The following is a 17,311-nucleotide window of genomic DNA, read 5'->3' as shown; positions in this document are numbered from 1 at the left end:
TTGTGGCCTGCACTGTGGTGGCAGGACAGGTAGCTTACATCTTTCTAAGTTGGGAACTGCTGATTGAGGGCTCAGTGTCTGTTATTCTAAAAGTGTATTAGTTCTGGTTTAAGCACTTGGGCTTCAGGCCAGTTATTTTACATTAAGAAGGTTCATGGTCTGCACTCTTGTGGGAGGAGAGGCTGAACTCTGCCCTTCTGAGCTGGGAATTTCTGGTTAAAGGCTTATAGTGCCTGCATATTTGAACTGTTTCTTACTAAAATTGGTACACCTTGTTTGCTGTAGCATAGACTAGATCCAGGCCTGCTGAATCTAGCTTTGTTTGTATGCTTGTTGTTTGTTTGCTTGTTATTTCCCTGAAACGGTAATTCCACCTAAACCACGGCTTTTCAGCACTTCTGTGGATCCCTAGTGATATCTGCATTGCTTACTGTACTTATTTCCTTGTTTCACTTGAAAGAAAGTTACTGTTTGTTGTTTTCGCATTTAAGTTACCTGTAACACATGGCATTTAAGTTACCTGGCACTTGCTCACTAAAGCAATTATATAAGTCAGCACTAAAAAATTAAAAGCACTACACCCTCACAAACTCCCCTTGAGTACCTTGTTCCCCATTGGCCCATTTTTTCAATTATAAAGGAATTCCCAATACTATTCTAGCATGTCCAAAGGTCAGTTGTCAATCTCCTCTCCGGTCCAGCTGGTGAATCTGGGAATCTTGAGGCAATGTTACAACTGCCTCATGTACACAGACAACCCGCTCCTCCTCCCAACAAATTCCAACACATGTGAGAGATGCAACCATATAGCCAAACTGGAGGCTAAGCTCAAGAACTCAGTACTGGTGTAACCAGTCAAGAGGAGAAGGAAACCACACTCACTACAATTCCAGTCTCACATAGACCTACCACGACAGCAAACCAAACACATAAACACAAAAACATACTCGGAGGCTCTCAATAAAAATCTGCCTAAGCAGCAGAGACCTCCAAAGCAGACACCCAAGCAACCGCTACCCCAAAACAAAACACGTGCAACACATAGCTCACAAAGCCAGTGTGCCGAACAGTCACAGCCCTTAAGGCTAAATAACACACCTGATACACTTGTAATAGGTGACTCTATCGTCAGGCACACTAACATCCCGCTCACCAGGCTGAACAAGGAGAAGGTCACGGTAGCTGCCTGTCGGGCGCTAGGATCCACAACATAACACAAGCACTCAGGTCACTCCAAGGCAAGTACAAATATGACAAAGTCATTGTCCATGCTGGTGTGAATGACCTGAGACGTACCTCCCTGGACTACATGAAAAGAGACATAGAGGAGCTCTCTGAGCATGTAGCCCAGGCCGGTATGACCCTGACCTTGAGTAGCATCTTACCCTCACCAAGAATGATGCCACAATATGAAGACAAGATGATCAATTTCAACAATTGGCTTAAGTATTGGTGTCATTCAAAGGGAATCCAATGCCTGTTAGCCTGGGATGACATGCTCGACAAGCCACGATGCTTCGCTAGGGACGGCTTGCACCTGTCACCCCTGGGCTTTCGGATATTGGCAAAGGCTCTTGCTACCCCCGTAGTGCCTTTTTTAGGCAAGGCTCAAAAGACAAACCCACCTCCATAGGTATCACAAGGGATAGGTATCACAAGGGATAAGAAACTAAGAGTAATGCTACTCAACGCCAGAAGTCTAAACCTCAAGATGCACGCACTCGAAACTCTCCTTAGCATGGAGAGCATCGATATCTGTGCAGTAACAGAAACCTGGTTCAAGGCTCCCGAGAGCACACCAGCACTGCCAGGTTATACCTCATACCATGCTTTTCGGCCCCAAAACTTGGACCAAACCACAAAAGGAGGGGGGGTATCAATATTCGTCAAAGATACCCACACCTCCAGGTTGGAGGCACAGCACGAAGCATCAGAGACTATCCATGTGCAACTAGCAGTGGGTAAAACTGCCTTCCAGTTTATAGCCTGCTACAGACCACCCTCCCAAACCCAGGAACCCCACTCGGCCTTCCTGAGAACACTGGAAAATATGAAGGTCTCTCCAAACACCATTATATTGGGCGACTTCAACTACCCAAACATAGACTGGGAGCATTACTCTAGCTCCAACACCCTAGCCCAAAGGTTCCTAGAATTTATAAACTCAAATGCTATGGAACAACTTGTTACCACTCCCACAAGAGGGAAAAACATACTGGACCTGATCATCACCAACATGGGGACTCTATGCTCCAGACCAGAAGTGTATCCCTCACTGGTAAGATCAGACCATAAACTAATCTCACTGGATATTCACATCCTGACCCCACCCCCTGCGCAGAAAACCACAGTGAAAAACTTCTCTAAAGCAAATTTCACACTCCTCAAAACCGAGGTGGAATCCTTCAAAGCCCCCGGGCCTGTGGAAAATACGGCCCAGACCACAGACTCCTTTATAAACACATTCTATGAACACCTTCAGGAATGCATGGATCATGCAATCCCAAATAAAACCAAGACCCAATCCTCCAAAGGTAGACGTCCTGTCTGGTGGACCCCAGCCATAAACAAACTATACAATAGAGGGAGGAAGCTACTACATGATAGAGCAAAATCCCAAAAGGGAAGGCATCTCTGGTCAGTATTAGCAAAAAACTACGGGCACTCATAAAATCGTCTAAGGCCAGCTTCGAGAGAGAAATTGCACAGGACACTAAGGATAATCACAAGGCTTTCTTTAGTTATGTTAGGAACCTGGGTGGGAATTCCCAGATATGCTTAGAATTAGTCCAAAACGACAAAAAATACACCGAACCGACAGACATTGCCAACATCCTAGCTGACAGGTTCAGCGCAAACATCTCCCCCCCCCCACCAAAAGGGCAAATATCTATCCCAGCAGAGTGCTGCCCCCTTGACATCTCAGGTAAGAGCCGCCCTCTCCAAAGCAAAAAACACAGCATCAATGGGACCAGACGGTGTCCCGGGCTGTGTCCTACATGAACTCCAAGAAGAGCTAAACCCAAACATAAAACTACTGTTCAATCTCAGCCTTACTACAGGATATGTACCCAAAGAGTGGCGTACAGCAACAGTGGTCCCTTTCCACAAAGGTGGTGCCTCAACGGATCCTGGAAACTATCGCCCCATAAGCCTGACTAGCTTGGTCTGCAAAGCTATGGAAAGGATCATCATGGACCTCATAAATAAAGATATTGGGGACCTACAGACACTGGATCCTACCCAGTTTGGCTTTGTTAAGGGCAGATCCTGCCTCTTAAACCTGGTCGATTTCTTTGAAACAGTCAACAAGGCCATTGACGAGGGGAAGGTGGTCCACACAGCCTACCTAGACCTCGCAAAAGCCTTCGATACAATACCCCACTCGGGCATTATAGATAAGCTCACCAGCTTAAATATAAACCCCTATGTCACTAGATGGGTTGCAAATTGGCTCAAGGACAGATCCCACATGGTTAGAATTGCTGGAGCCATGTCAGACTCCAAACCAGTTACAAGTGGCATCCCACAAGGCTCAGTCCTGGGACCTCTGTTATTCGGTATATATTTCTCGGAGGTACAGGCCAACATGGAAGGACTGTGGCTGACCAAGTTCGCAGATGACTGCAAACTCGGCGCCATAATCGACTCTCCAGCCGACACAAGCATCCTCCAAAAGGGCCTCATAGAATCAGACAACTGGTTCCAGAGCCATGGCCTCAAGCTAAATGCCAAAAAGTGTATAGTCATCCCCTTTGGCAAAAACAAAGTGCCCACAAATTACCACATAGGTGGTAATCCATTAAGTACAGAAGAAGTAATTAGGGACCTGGGAACCCAAGTTGATAGCAATCTCTCATTTGACAGCCACGTGGCCAAAGTGGTTAGAAAAACATTTTATATAGCCCACCTAATCATGAAGGGATTCACATCTAGATCAGGAGAGGTCATCGTGCCTCTTTACTCATCCCTCATCAGGCCCACAATTGAGTACAATGCCCCTTTTGGGATGTACCTTACCAGACACCTGCAGAAACTGGAAAGACCCCAAAAGTACCTCACCAAGAGGATCAAATGGCTCAAACAGATGCCATATGCTGCCCGGTTAAAGAAAAGTACAGTTTTGTACCTACCATAAATGTAGATGTTCGAAGATCCACATTGCTGCAGTCCTTACACTTGGGTAGTCCGCTGTCCTCGGTCGGCCCGAATATCAAAGTATTAGGCTGACGTCGGTCAAGGCGCTTAAGACTGACATCAGGACGTCAGGGTACAAATGCGCATGACCGACGTCATATCCTCAGTCTTTTCTTGCCCCAGATGTCAGAAGACCCTAAACAGAAAGGTCAAAACCAAAAGACAGCAAAAAACAACCAACCACCCTTGCACTAATCATATGAACAATATATACAATATCCACAATATTTACAACCCAAACCACACAACCGCCTCTAACAACAGAGGGGAAGGAGGGAGGTAATTGACTGCAGCAATGTGGATCTTCGAACATCTACATTTATGGTAGGTACAAAACTGTACTATGTTCTTCATCTCACATTGCTGCAGTCCTTACACTTGGGTAGAATCCCAAAGCAGAGGTAAGGGAGGGTGGCAAAACTATAAAGTAGTAGGAGCTGCCAAAATGCCCTGTAAAATTGCAGTGGCAAACCCAGCCCTAGATTTAGAGTAAAGTGGAAGGTGGTAATGCTTAGAGAAAGTATGCACTGAACTCCAAGTAGCTGCCTCCAAAATATCTTTAGTTGCCACCCCTTAAAAAGCTGTAGAAGTGGCAGTAGCCCTAGTGGAATGAGGCCTAATCCCAGCTGGAATCTCCTTACCATGATGGGAATAACAGAAAGCAATACAAAACCCAATCCACTTAGAAATAGTTTGTTTTGACACAGGCTTGCCCTGAGAACCCAAAGCAAAAGAAACAAACAACTGCTGAGACTGCCTGAACCCTTTAGTTCTGCTCAAATAATATCGCAACTGCCTGTGTATATCCAAGGTGTGCAAAATCCTTTCCCCTTTATTTTGGGGGTTTGCATAAAAAGTAGGCAAATGAATAGTTTGGTTTAAAGCCACACTAGAAACCACTTTAGGCATAAAGGAAGGATTAGTACGTAACGATACCCTATCCTTATGGAAAATTAAGAAAGGCTCAACCGCCATAAGGGCCTGTAATTCAGAAACCCTTCTCGCAGAGGTAATGGCCAACAAAAAAGCAGTCTTCCATGATAAATATTTCAACTCGGTAGTAGCTGCAGGCTCAAAAGGTTGTAGAGTGAGTTTCTCCAACACAAAATTGAGATCCCAAGCAGGAGTAGGAGCTCTCTGGGGGTCTTATATTCTTTGCCCCTCTAAGGAATTGCTTAAACAAAGGATGAGAAAACAATGGTGGGTCACAGTCATAGTGAGCAGAAATTGCTGCAGCATGAACCTTAATAGAAGAGAAGGACAAACATTTGTCCAGTAACTCCGTAAGATATTGAAGAGCCACACTTAAATTAGGCTTAGCAACATCAAATTCCTTTGCTGCACTCCAAAATAAAAATCTCTTCCATTTATCTGCGTACACTTTCCTTGTACTAGGCCTTCTGGCCTCCAAAATAACATTCAAAACTTGCTGTGGAAGCTGAGACCCTCCAGGGTTTAAAACAGAATATGCCAGGCTGTTAGGTGAAGAGAGTGAAGTTTGACATTGAGTAAATGACTGTTCTCTTGAGACAGCAGGTGTGGAATCGAAGGCAAAGGCCATGGAGGCTCCCGAACCAGACTTCTCAGTAATGGGTACCAGTGCTGTTGAGGCCAATCTGGAGCTATTAGAATCATCTTTGGCTTGTCCTGTCTGACCTTTAGGAGTACCTTTGGGAGGAGAGGCAGAGGTGGAAAGGCATACACATGAAGATTGCTCCAGTTGAAAGAAAGAGCATCCACTTTCCAAGCTGTGGGATGAAACCTTTTTGTGCAAAAGTTTGGCAGCTGGTAGTTTAGTGGAGAAGCGAACAGATCTATGTCTGGAGTTCCCCATGACACTGTCAATTTCTGAAATACATGAGGATCCAATTTCCACCGTGGGGATCCATAATTCGCCTGCTCAACACATCTGCTAAGGAGTTCTGTGCTCCCGGCAGAAACCTTGCCTGAAGATTTAGCTGTAAACTGAGAGCAGTCTCCCACAAAATCATTGCTTGTCTGCATAGAGGATAAGAATGTGTTCCCTCTTGCTTGTTGATGTACCACATGACAGTTGTGTTGTCTGTTAGAACCAACACCTGCCCTGGAAGAAGTAAATCCTTGAAAGCTATTAATGCAAATTGGACTGCTAACATCTCCTTCAAGTTGATATGTAGATGTTGTAGTCTGGCAGGCCACGTGTCTTGTATCCACTTTCCATTTAGATGAGCTCCCCAAGCTTTGTCTGAGGCATCTGTCGTTAGAATCTGACTCGCCTCTGGCCGGGTCACAGAGAGTCCCTTGTTTAGGTGACATTCCTGAGCCCACCACAAAAATTCCTTTTGAATGCAAGGTATTATCTGAATGACAGTGTCCATATCTTGGCAGTGCTGTGTCCATACATTTTTGAGATACCATTGTAGCTTCCTCATATGCAGTTTGGCATTGGGAAGCACCAGAATACAAGATGCCATGAACCCCAAGGCTTGAAGGACTGTCCTTGCAGTCAGCCTGGACTGATGAGACAAATGATGGAATTAAAGGGAAAGATTCTTTTGTTTGTCCGGGGTCAAAAAGGCCATCTGGGATGCTGTATTCAGTCTCACACCCAGAAAGCACATGTCCTGAGAGGGTACTAGACTGGACTTTATTTCGCTCACAGAATACCCCAGGCATCTTAGCACTGCTATCACATATTGCAAATGATGAAGAAGTTCGTCCCTTCCTTTGGCCAGAATCAGGCAATCGTCCAAATAAGGATAGATCTGTATTCCTTTTAGCCTGAAGAAAGCTATCACTGGAGCCAGAACCTTTGTGAACACTCTGGGCAGTAGATAAGCCAAAGGGCAATGCAGAGAACTGATAATGAGAAGTCCCAGCTCGAAAACGCAGATACTTCCTGCAACTTAGCCTGATCGGAACATGAAGGTAAGCCTCCTTGAGATCCAGAGTCACCATCCAGTGATCTTTGCCCAGCAGAGGCAAAAGCTGTTGTAACGTCAACATTTTGAACTTGGGAATGTCCAGATAAGTGTTGAGGATAGATAAATCCAAAATTGGTCTCCACGTGTTCCCCTTCTTTGGTACTAGGAACAGGCGAGAATAAAATCCTAGGCCTACTTCTGGCAGAGGGACCGGCTGTATGGCCCCTATTTGAAGCAGCAGAGAAATTTGTTTGTGAGCCTCTATTCTTTGCTGAGGAGGAACGCCTGGCATGCCTTTGAAAGGAGGCAAGGTATGGAAATAAAACTTGTAACCTTGGTGTATAATATCCAATACCCATCTGTCCTGGGTAATTAAACTCCAATTTTCTTTGAAGAGTGCCAACCTTCCTCCCAAAGGTGCTGCCAGACAAGAAGGCTCTGGCAGCTGAAAAGGTAGGTCATTGGGCCTGTTTACGAAAGGACTGGCCCCTGCCCTCACCCGAAGACTGTGCAGGTGAACTCCCTGTTCTAGGTCTGAAAGAGCCCTGAGCTCTGCCCCTACCACGTCTAGATCTTCCCCTAGACTGTGAATCATAAGACGGGTACGTCCACCCCTTAGCAGGCCAATTCCTACTAAACTTCGGAGGCTGAACTTGCAAAAAATCTTTAACAGTCTGCATAGACTTAGCCTTGTCTTCCATTTTCTTTAAAACTGCCTCCACAGGTGAACCAAACAATACATCAGACTGTAAAGGAGCATCCAAAATCCTTGTCTTAACATGGTCAGATAAGTTCTGATCCCTCAGCCAGGCGTGCCTGCGAAGAACTGACCCAGTGGCAGCCACCCTAGAGGAGGCCTGTACAGCATCAAAACCACATTGTAAAGAATGCTTACCCACCTGTTCAGAAACATGTACCAAATCTTGTAATTCTTTACACTCAATGCCTTCCGCCAGAGCATCTACCTTAGACTTCAATTGAGAAAGAAGATAGTTTTGATATTTCAACATGTGAAACTGGCAATTCAAAGCCCTCATAGCTAAGGTGGAAGAAGTATAGACTTTCTTTCCCCATCTATCCAAAGCTCTGGCCTCTTTATCTGGAGGAACCGGATTTTTACAACAGAGGCCTTGACACCCTTAGGTCCCTGACTAACTGTTTCTGGGTCCGCCCTAGGACTCTTATACAGATATTTATGAGCTTCAGGCACCCTGTAATACCTGTCCGGTTTAACAGGAGCAGGAGGCAAAGAATCAGGATTAAGTGAAGCCTCTGCAAACACATCTTCCACAACATCCAGAACAGGAGGAATAGCCAAAGGCCTATGCTGGGGTAAAAGCAAAATTCCCTAAGCCTTTTCCTGGAATCAGAGAAGTCCTGACCTTCCCACTTAAAATGTTCCCTCATGGAATGAAGAGTCTCTGAAAAGAAAAATCCTCTGGAGGAGAAGCAGAAGGAGTAGAATCATCCACATCAGAATCAGAATAAGGAGAATACTCCTGCAAGTCTTCAGTCAAGACTCTGAAACATCCGAAACCTGCTCAAAACTCCCCAACTCTGGTTCCACCCTAGGCCTCTTATCAGGAGGGGACAAAGAACCTCTAATCAAAGTAATTAAATCTTCTGCCATTTTGAGCATGTGCTTCTTGGGCACAGATCCTGAAGAACTAGGAGTGACACCAACAGAAGCTAAACCTGGCCTGCCTGTGGGAGAAGCCTTGGAAACAGAAGGAGAGGGCCTAACCACCCTAGGAAGGGAGGGGAGTACAGTAACCTGAGAAGCCCCTTCAGCCTGACCTGCCTCCTGAGAGGCCACATCCTGCAATATCAAAGTCTCCCCCTGGGACTCCAGAGAAGCCTCCGGCGGAACCACCGGTTCCACTGGCGCCTCTAAAGAACCGGCGTCCGGTACGGACGACTCTTCCTGCCTGGGTTTAGCTGCTTTGTCTTTGCGCTTCTTGAAGCGGGCCGGAGCATCCGACGGCATATTATAATTGCACCGCTTCCGAAGACCAAGCTGGCACAATCTAACCTTCCACTAATAGTGCGCTTATTAAACCTAGCACAAAAGCGACACCCAACAACGTCGTGCTCAGGCCCCAAACAAGGAATACACAAAGTATGATAATCTCTATGCGGTATCTGTTTCCCACAAGAAATACAGTTATTCACTTTTTCTGACATCCGGTAAACCACTGAGGCAAGAAAAACTAAAATATTCCCAACGGGTACTTAGCCAACTTTGACTCGGTCTGAAACTCCGAATTCGAAAAATTTCAGAACGCCGAACGGCACTTGCAATGCTGCTTCTGCATCGGACCATGCGGCAAAAAAGACTGATGATATGACGTCGGTCATGCGCATTTGTACCCTGACGTCCTGATGTCAGTCTTAAGCGCCTTGACCGACGTCAGCCTAATACTTTGATATTCGGGCCGACCGAGGACAGCGGACTACCCAAGTGTAAGGACTGCAGCAATGTGAGATAAAGAACATCTCCAGCTCTACTCAGTGGCATACCGCCTGCTCAGAGGCGATCTGTGCCTGACGTATAAAGCCATGTCCAACCCGGAATTAATGGACATGCTGCCAGAAAATCCAAATCCCATCGAGCTACGCGCTCGAGAGACTTGAACCTCAGCACTGAAATAAATAGGACATGCTGGAGGGACATATTCATAACCCAGAGGCTCCCTTCACTCTGGAATAAAATCCCAGTCCAGGTTAGGCAGAGTCCCTCATTGACTATCTTCAAGAGGAATCTTGATGAGTGGATGGGAGATCGTAGGTTTACCCCGGGTATCACTTCTGTGTCACTGTTAGACAGAGGCACAGTATACTAACCTCGAAAAAGGGCATAGCAAAATTAATTTAAAATGGGTGGCAAAAGCCAAACACACTGGCTAGGCTTATAAATGCCCTAGGGCAGATAGCCTAGTATGAACCTATATGGAAGAGATTAGAAAAGGTGCTGTTAAGTAGCTATTGTTTTAATAATAACTCTAGAGCATAACATATTTTAGCCCAATAACTTAGGCACCAGAACATAGGTAGAGTTGTAGTCCGAATCTATTTATGTAAGACTCTGTTATGCCAAGGTTAGAACAAGATGAAGGCCAATAATTAATAGCTAAGATAGGAAGAGATGCACTAAAAATGGTGATGTATAATCAATCAACAGGGAAGTCTTCAGAAAAAATGGTACTCTTGTGGAAATTTGAATATTGGAAGGGAAGAAAATGATGACAATGTGAAAGATTTTTTTTAACAATTATTTCAGAAGGTTAGGACAGTGTCAGCATCTTGGAAGAAAGCTGTCAAGAAAGTAAAGACCTTACAGATCTGGCTTCATAGAAACCCATATCAATTTTAAACCGTGAGTATAACATGCTTTTGTCTATACTAGCTAAGAGAATGGCAAATGGTTTACCAAAGTTGATAGATATGGATCTGTATAGCCTTGTGGGGGAGTAGTAAATATTTGAGGACATTAATAGGACAGTAGAAAGCATACTGCGGTGGTGGTGCTGTGGTAGCATTGTCGCCTCAGTCAGACGTTGCCCGTTCGATTCTCAGAGCATCTTCTGTGTAGCAACATGCGTGAATGGGCGTTCCTTCATTGAAGGTTGTGCGTTAGGCCCGGCAAGCCAGTACGTAAAAATCTACTGCCAATCATTAGCGGACCGGAGTTCCGCTGTGGCAACCCCTAACCGGGAAAAGCCGAAAGACACAAGTGATCCAGAAAGCATTTGATGCAGTCAGCAAGGATTTTATGAGAAGGCAGTGGTAGTATTTGCATTCCCTGATAGACCAATAGGATTAATAAGGAGGGTATATGAAGGGTCGGAGACAAGAATTAAGATGGGAGGGCTCCCAGGGCTCCTCTGTGACCAACTGTGTTTGAACAGGGGATCCAGGCATGGATGTCCTCCGTCTCCTTTGTTTTATATTTGAAGACATTAGCAAAGAAATAAACATTCATAAATTCAAGGATATCATTGCTATAGTAATCAATACACGTTAGCTTTATTTACAGATTATATTATTTTGTAATGGATAAATGCAGAAAGGGCAGTGTAGTGTTCTGGAATGTCTTTTTGGGATATAAAATACATGAAAATAAAATGGGCTAAAGCAGTAAACTTTGTACTCATGAATCAGTCAGCAATACCCAGATTTTTGGTAAAATGAAGTATTTAGATGTATGGATTAAAAAACAGTACTTGCGTATTATCGCAACCAGAGTGAGGACCAGGCATAACTCCTGATGTTCTTGCAAAACAAGGGTTTTCTGAAGTGGACAGCGGTGTATGGACTGCAAATCAGTAGTGGTTCAACCTGTATGTGACACAGGAATTGGTATGCAGTTCATCTTCTCGGGACTGTGCATTACTGGTGTGCCCGAATGCAAATTAAATGAACCGGGCAGATGAAAACATGCACCACTTTCTAGATAGATTCTTCTACAGTCAAAGAGTCAGGATTGGGTTTACTGTTAAGAAATTTTCCTGTAGAGAAAAGCAATTAATCCCAACACACAAGTCATTGCAACACATGATGACACATGAGGATTATACCCTGTCTTGACCCGAAGCATGTTACACAGGATTGCAGTGCTGTAAAACAGAAAACAGAAATACAAACACATTGTACAAATAAGACATGAAAGTATGGAAGATAAATGGCTTCCGCACCTTATTTCAGCCCTGCATAAAGTCACAACAAAATAAAACATTTAAAATGCATTTATAAAGAAACACAGGTAAACACATTAATGAAAAGCCCAACTACCCAGTATTACAGGCAAGCTGAAACGGTATGCCTTAACCAATTCTTAGTGTTCATTACGGCAGTAAAGGACGCAACCCGGAAGGCAGAATTTGGCCAGTTCTCCCGTCCCTGTTGCAGAACCGAGGTGATAGGAAAGTGAATTGGACTTTAAACAAACCTTGCCATTACAGAATAAATTACTTTCAGCATAATATTAGTAAGTAGCACAACTTCTAAATATGGTTGCGATAATAGGTAAGTACCTAAAAAACATTCTGTTATGGCAGGTAAGGATGTGTGGGAAGAAATGAAAAGCAAGATAATGCAAATATTGAGAAACTGGGAGCTTTTTATTATAGCTGTGGATACTAAGACACAGGCAGTGAAAATGTCTGTCCCTTAGTCATATGCAGGTCAGGCATATTGTTGTCAACCAGAGGAAAAATGTTGGATGCTCATTAATAAACTTATAGGAATTTCTTTGTGAGGGCAAAGGGACAATGGTTAAGTGGGATAAGTTGATTCTCCCCACAAAACAACGTGGTTTCGGATTCCCTGAGGTGCTTTGTTGTTGCACAAGTTAAGGCTCATATACAAATCTCAAGCAGAAGGTTATAAATCAAAGTGGAAAAAGATGGTTATGAAATGGGGGGGGGGGCATAGTTTGATAAATACACTAGGATTTTTGGATGCAAATCCTTAGGGAAAATAACATGCGTACATAGTGTTATATTCATAAAGTAGCAAATAGTATTTAAGAACTGTGCCAGCACAGGAATAGAGAAAAGAGATGTAGGGTGTGTAGTTTTTTGTTAAGCCTCTTTGCATTGAGCAGAAATGCCTTAATGTCCTCCTGATTCTGTTTAGTTGTATTAGAAGTTTTAGTAGACTGACTTTGCTTAAAAAAGTTGCTTAAAAAAGGCACAATGGGGGTAGACAGGGTTTTAGCCAATATACTGAAGCCTGGGAGGAAGAGGTGCAGGCCATCCCTGGCAAAGCAGTTTGTAGTCTACTATCTCTTCCTAAGCTGATGTATTTTGTATGTATATTGTATCCTCTTTGAATGACACCAGGATCTAAAACTACCTCATTGATAAAATACCCTTGAAAGGGGACATTTGTAGACAGTAACCTGTCATTCAACCAATGTATGTCTGAGGCTGTCAGAAAGTCATTCTATGTCACTCAACTTTTAAATAGGGGCATGGCATCTAGGTCCAAGCAAATCATTGTGCCACTGCACTCTGCCATAATTAGACCCATTATTGAGTGTAATGCCCCTTTTTGTTTGTACCTGGCCAGGCACATGCAACGACTGGCACATCCGCAGTGTGCCTCACAAAAGGAATACAAGGCGTAAACACAATATCCTATGCGGATAATCTCAAAGCCCTATCTCTGTACTCTTTTTCCTAGAGACTGCTGAGAGGCAACTTACAGTAATCTGTCATGTAAGGCATCCTTTGATCCTGCTCTGATGGACCCTTTGCATAGCCAGAAAATGAACAGCCTCAGAACTACTAGATCTAAGTATATACATTTTGCCTACAACGTAAATAGGACCAGTTGGAGGGGCAGGTACATATCTCAAAGAATTGCCGTTTTCTGATAAAGGTATCAAATCCATGTGAAGCACAGCCCTTTACTAATCCTATTCAGGTGTAACTAGGACCAGTGGATGAGAAACTGGAAATTCACTGCGGCCTGACACTAGTATCTCTAATGTACAGAGGCAACCATTAAATCATGCCTGAACTAACATACACCCCATAAAGTAACCTCTAAGGCATGATACTTGGGAGGCATTTTGGTTGCACAGCTAGGCTTCTAGATGCTCCAGTGTTATTAAGCCTAGTATATATGTATGAACCTATGTTCCTATACAAAGGGCAGAGAGTACTGAGTTTTCTGGTCAGGGATACAACTGGTCTACTTGGTGGGGTTCTACTGACTCTGGAATTATGGACTTCTTTTGTGTTGTACATTCCCACTGTTTAGTAGCCTATTTATTGAATGACTTGCACCTGACTAGTATTAGCACCTACTGCTTATACTTGGAGAGTTTTACTTATCTGCTCAGTTAAGGAGGGAATCCTGTTTCTGTCTGAAAGTTGCAAAACACAGTCATGTCCGACCTACTTCAAAGTTAGACTTGCCTTTTCATTATTTGTTTTGTTGTTTGTTCAAGATTTTTCATTGCTGATACCTACTATTGACATAGTTGTCATCACATCTCTTAGAGTTGTTTCTAGCATTTTTTGAGATGTTTATTTAGTATACTTTCACTAGTAGGCCTGTTTGCTATGTTTAATCATTGTAAACAAACAATGATGTCTGTATCTCAGCCTTTAAGTACCTGCATTTCATTTTGGTGCACTTCCTCAGAATTTAATTTATTAAAGAGCAGTGTGTTTATTCTCTTCTAGTTCTGCAGTGTGCCACAGTCATTGGCTTCTGTTACTGGGCATCTGAGTTGATCCTAACTCTCCAGCAGCAGCACAAGAAGTATCACGGCTCCCTTGTCTATGTCACCTTTGCTGTCAGCTTCTACTTGGTAGCTGGTGCGGGTGGAGCTTCTATCCTTGCCACTGCTGCTAACCTGCTGCGTCACTACCCAACAGAGGAAGAGGAGCAAGCTCTAGAGTTGTTATCTGAGATGGAGGAAAATGAGCCATATCCTTTGGAATACGAGATCATAAACCAGTTCCAGCCACCTCCGGCATACACGCCATGACACTGAAGTATCAAGACATCCAGCACTGGTCATCTGCTTCTTAGTCCACTTTTGGCTCAACTGTATATAAACAAGTGATTGTGTGCATACACATGAATCAGTATCCTTACATGCGTAATTTTCTGTACATACATACATGTTGTTGAGATTTCTTGATGGGGATGGCACTTTAGTAGAGCTGACTTAGCAATGAGGATGTGTCATCTCTCCTCTTGTTTGTCTGTTGAGCTCATAAGTAGTATTTGTGAGCCCTAAAATGCTCATTGAACTGTGGCAGCTGTCTGCTGAACATCATGTGCTCTTGTGACACTGAGTAGAGTCACACGTGTCTTGTCAACTTTGCACCCATTGCTCTGCGGTAACTGTGTACAACATCTAACATAAGTTTGACTCTAACTTTTGGGTGGGGTGGGTACTGTGGTACCTTAGCAGTTACAGTGTGCACTGATTTACTAAAACATTGGCATCCCCATCATAAATGCTGGTGCCTCCCCTCCTTGGGAGAGGCTGTTTGCATAGGTCACTTAAGTAATTTGAGGAAGGGAGCTAGAGGTTTCCCAACTAAGAATGTGGAAAGGTTGTGAATTGTCTACACACAAAGGTAGATATTACAAGAAATTAGCAGGTTCATGGGAGCTGGTTTCATGCTTGGCAGAGATTTAAGCATAATGCATTTTAGGGTAGAGGTATACAGAAACTGCTGAATGTTGGTAAAAACCTTGGGGTGTCAGAGGGTGTCATGAAGCACACCAGCAGGGAACTTTATGAAATAATGCAGAAAACATATTCTGAAAAAAGGACAGTATGTGTTTGAATGTTTAGTTTTACTGTTAAGATGGGATGTATAATGGCATAGGATTATCTGTTTTGTATCTCATTTGTTAAACATGTCACCTGCTGTTAGTGGTGGTATACACCCAATGTGCGTTTGGTCCAGACACTGCTTTGTCCTAAGTGTGATGGAAACACCATTAGTCTGAATGTCACCTTCACTTCCCTCTTGCCATTATGAACAACTATTAGTGACTTGCTCATTTTTTTTAGGGAAGAGATAGATACAGGGGCATCTAGTACAGGCAGTATGTGCATGGAATTACATACACATGAACCACCTTGACTTCACATGCCACAAATTGGGATGAATTAAGGGTATGTTGATAGGGAAAAAGCTGCTTCCCATACCATATGAATGGTATATGATGACACCCCAGTGCCTCTGTCCATCTTGCTGTGGACATTGAGAAGCAGTTGAACATGGAAAGTGGTGGATGGCATAGGATACAAGATACAGGTTTGACAAAGAAAGTTTGGTAAACCAATGGAATTGATAAAGAGCCAAATTAAACTGTTATGTCATTACCTCTAGAAATTGCAGGATTTCCTTCTTTGCCTTTTTTTAGATTGCATTGATGAAATGACTGTATTCTTCTTCATATTTTCTGATAGAATAGTATATCAACCAGTACAAAGACTGTGTCCTTCTACTGTGTCATATTAAATCTTAGTTCAGAGGTCTTTGTCCATCTTCATATCAGAAGCAGGCACTGTGTCCTTCACACCTGTACTCCTAGAAGATAACCCGCCCATCTTTACATATGACATTCTTGAGCGCTGTACGCTAGTCTTAATTTCAGTTGTCTGCACCAACACCCTTCACAACATCTAAAGGAAACTGTAAGTCTACTAGCAAATAGTATATTCTTGAGAACACACTATTCTGCTGCACATATGCACCTCTTTGAAGCACAGTGCACTTGCCATTGCCCTGTTTGGCCAAGCTCACCAAATGCTCTTCTGCTCCTTTCTGTAGTAGTACCTATTAAAGGCACTGCTCCTCTTTTCTGCAGCAGTACCCATTAAAAGCATCAAGCTCCTGCCAGCATTAGCACCTGCAGAAGGCAACATGTATGTCACCACTCCAGTTCCTTTCCTCACATTGAGGTTTTGTCACTTCAAAATTATTTCAGAACGCTTCCTTACACTGTCAGTTTTTTTCATGTCTGAGATTGATTTGTGTTGACTGACTACTCACATTAATGTGGAGAAACTAACAGAATTTGGAAATAATGCCACTCTCTTTTATCTAATTGTTCCATATCTGCAGTCAGAGATCATTATTTTGTTTGCACATGCAAGTTAGTATTTTGTTCATTTCTCTCAATTTTTGACTCTGTGTATCAAAAGGCTTGTTTTAATATTCTTGTCTCTAAATTTACATTATTACTTTTTTACTTTAGAAAAAAATAAATTTGGATTCAGTCCAACTTTTGCCTCATTTTTATTAAATGTATTAATCTAAAAACATTCCAGCTTAAGTTAACAGAGAATTGCATTTGTTTACAGTTATTACATGAAAGGGATCTATATCACTTTGTCAAACTTTTATTTTATTGAATAACTAATCATTGAACCCTAATTGTTGAAGCCCTTATTCAGCCGACATTCTAAACATCGAATTGAAATTCCTTAAATTGCTTTAGTTGGCCACCCAGAAAAAAATGTGTGATTGACATGCCAGCTGGCTGTAATTTACTCATTGTAGTGCGATCTCGGAGTTGGTATATTTAATTTGCAAGGGGTGTAGGGGGTGGGGGTGGGGTGCAGGGGGCACAGCCCCATTGCAAAAATATAAAAAAAAACTTTACCTTTCACAGTGTTGACCAACTAAAATATTTTAGTGAATTGCAATTTGATTTTTAGGTTGTTC

The 17,311-nt window shown here is 43.2% G+C and overlaps 1 protein-coding gene across 1 annotated transcript in view; it reads left to right on the top strand.

Moving 5' to 3' along the window:
• TMEM127 (transmembrane protein 127) overlaps positions 1–16,868 on the top strand; it is a 58,827-nt gene extending 41,959 nt beyond the window's left edge. Inside the window, exon 3 of the mRNA XM_044084699.1 lies at positions 14,297–16,868. Coding sequence (XP_043940634.1) covers positions 14,297–14,604 — 308 coding nt within the window. The 3' untranslated portion in view covers positions 14,605–16,868. The remainder of the gene's footprint in view (positions 1–14,296) is intronic.
• The last annotated feature ends 443 nt before the right edge of the window (positions 16,869–17,311 follow it).

Source organism: Protopterus annectens, chromosome 9.part0 (genome assembly GCF_019279795.1).
Source record: "Protopterus annectens isolate FY-2018-M chromosome 9.part0, PAN1.0, whole genome shotgun sequence".
NCBI classification, from domain to species: domain Eukaryota; kingdom Metazoa; phylum Chordata; order Ceratodontiformes; family Protopteridae; genus Protopterus; species Protopterus annectens.
Note: the sequence above shows the minus strand (reverse complement) of the source record. Positions and strands in the feature narration are given on the sequence as shown.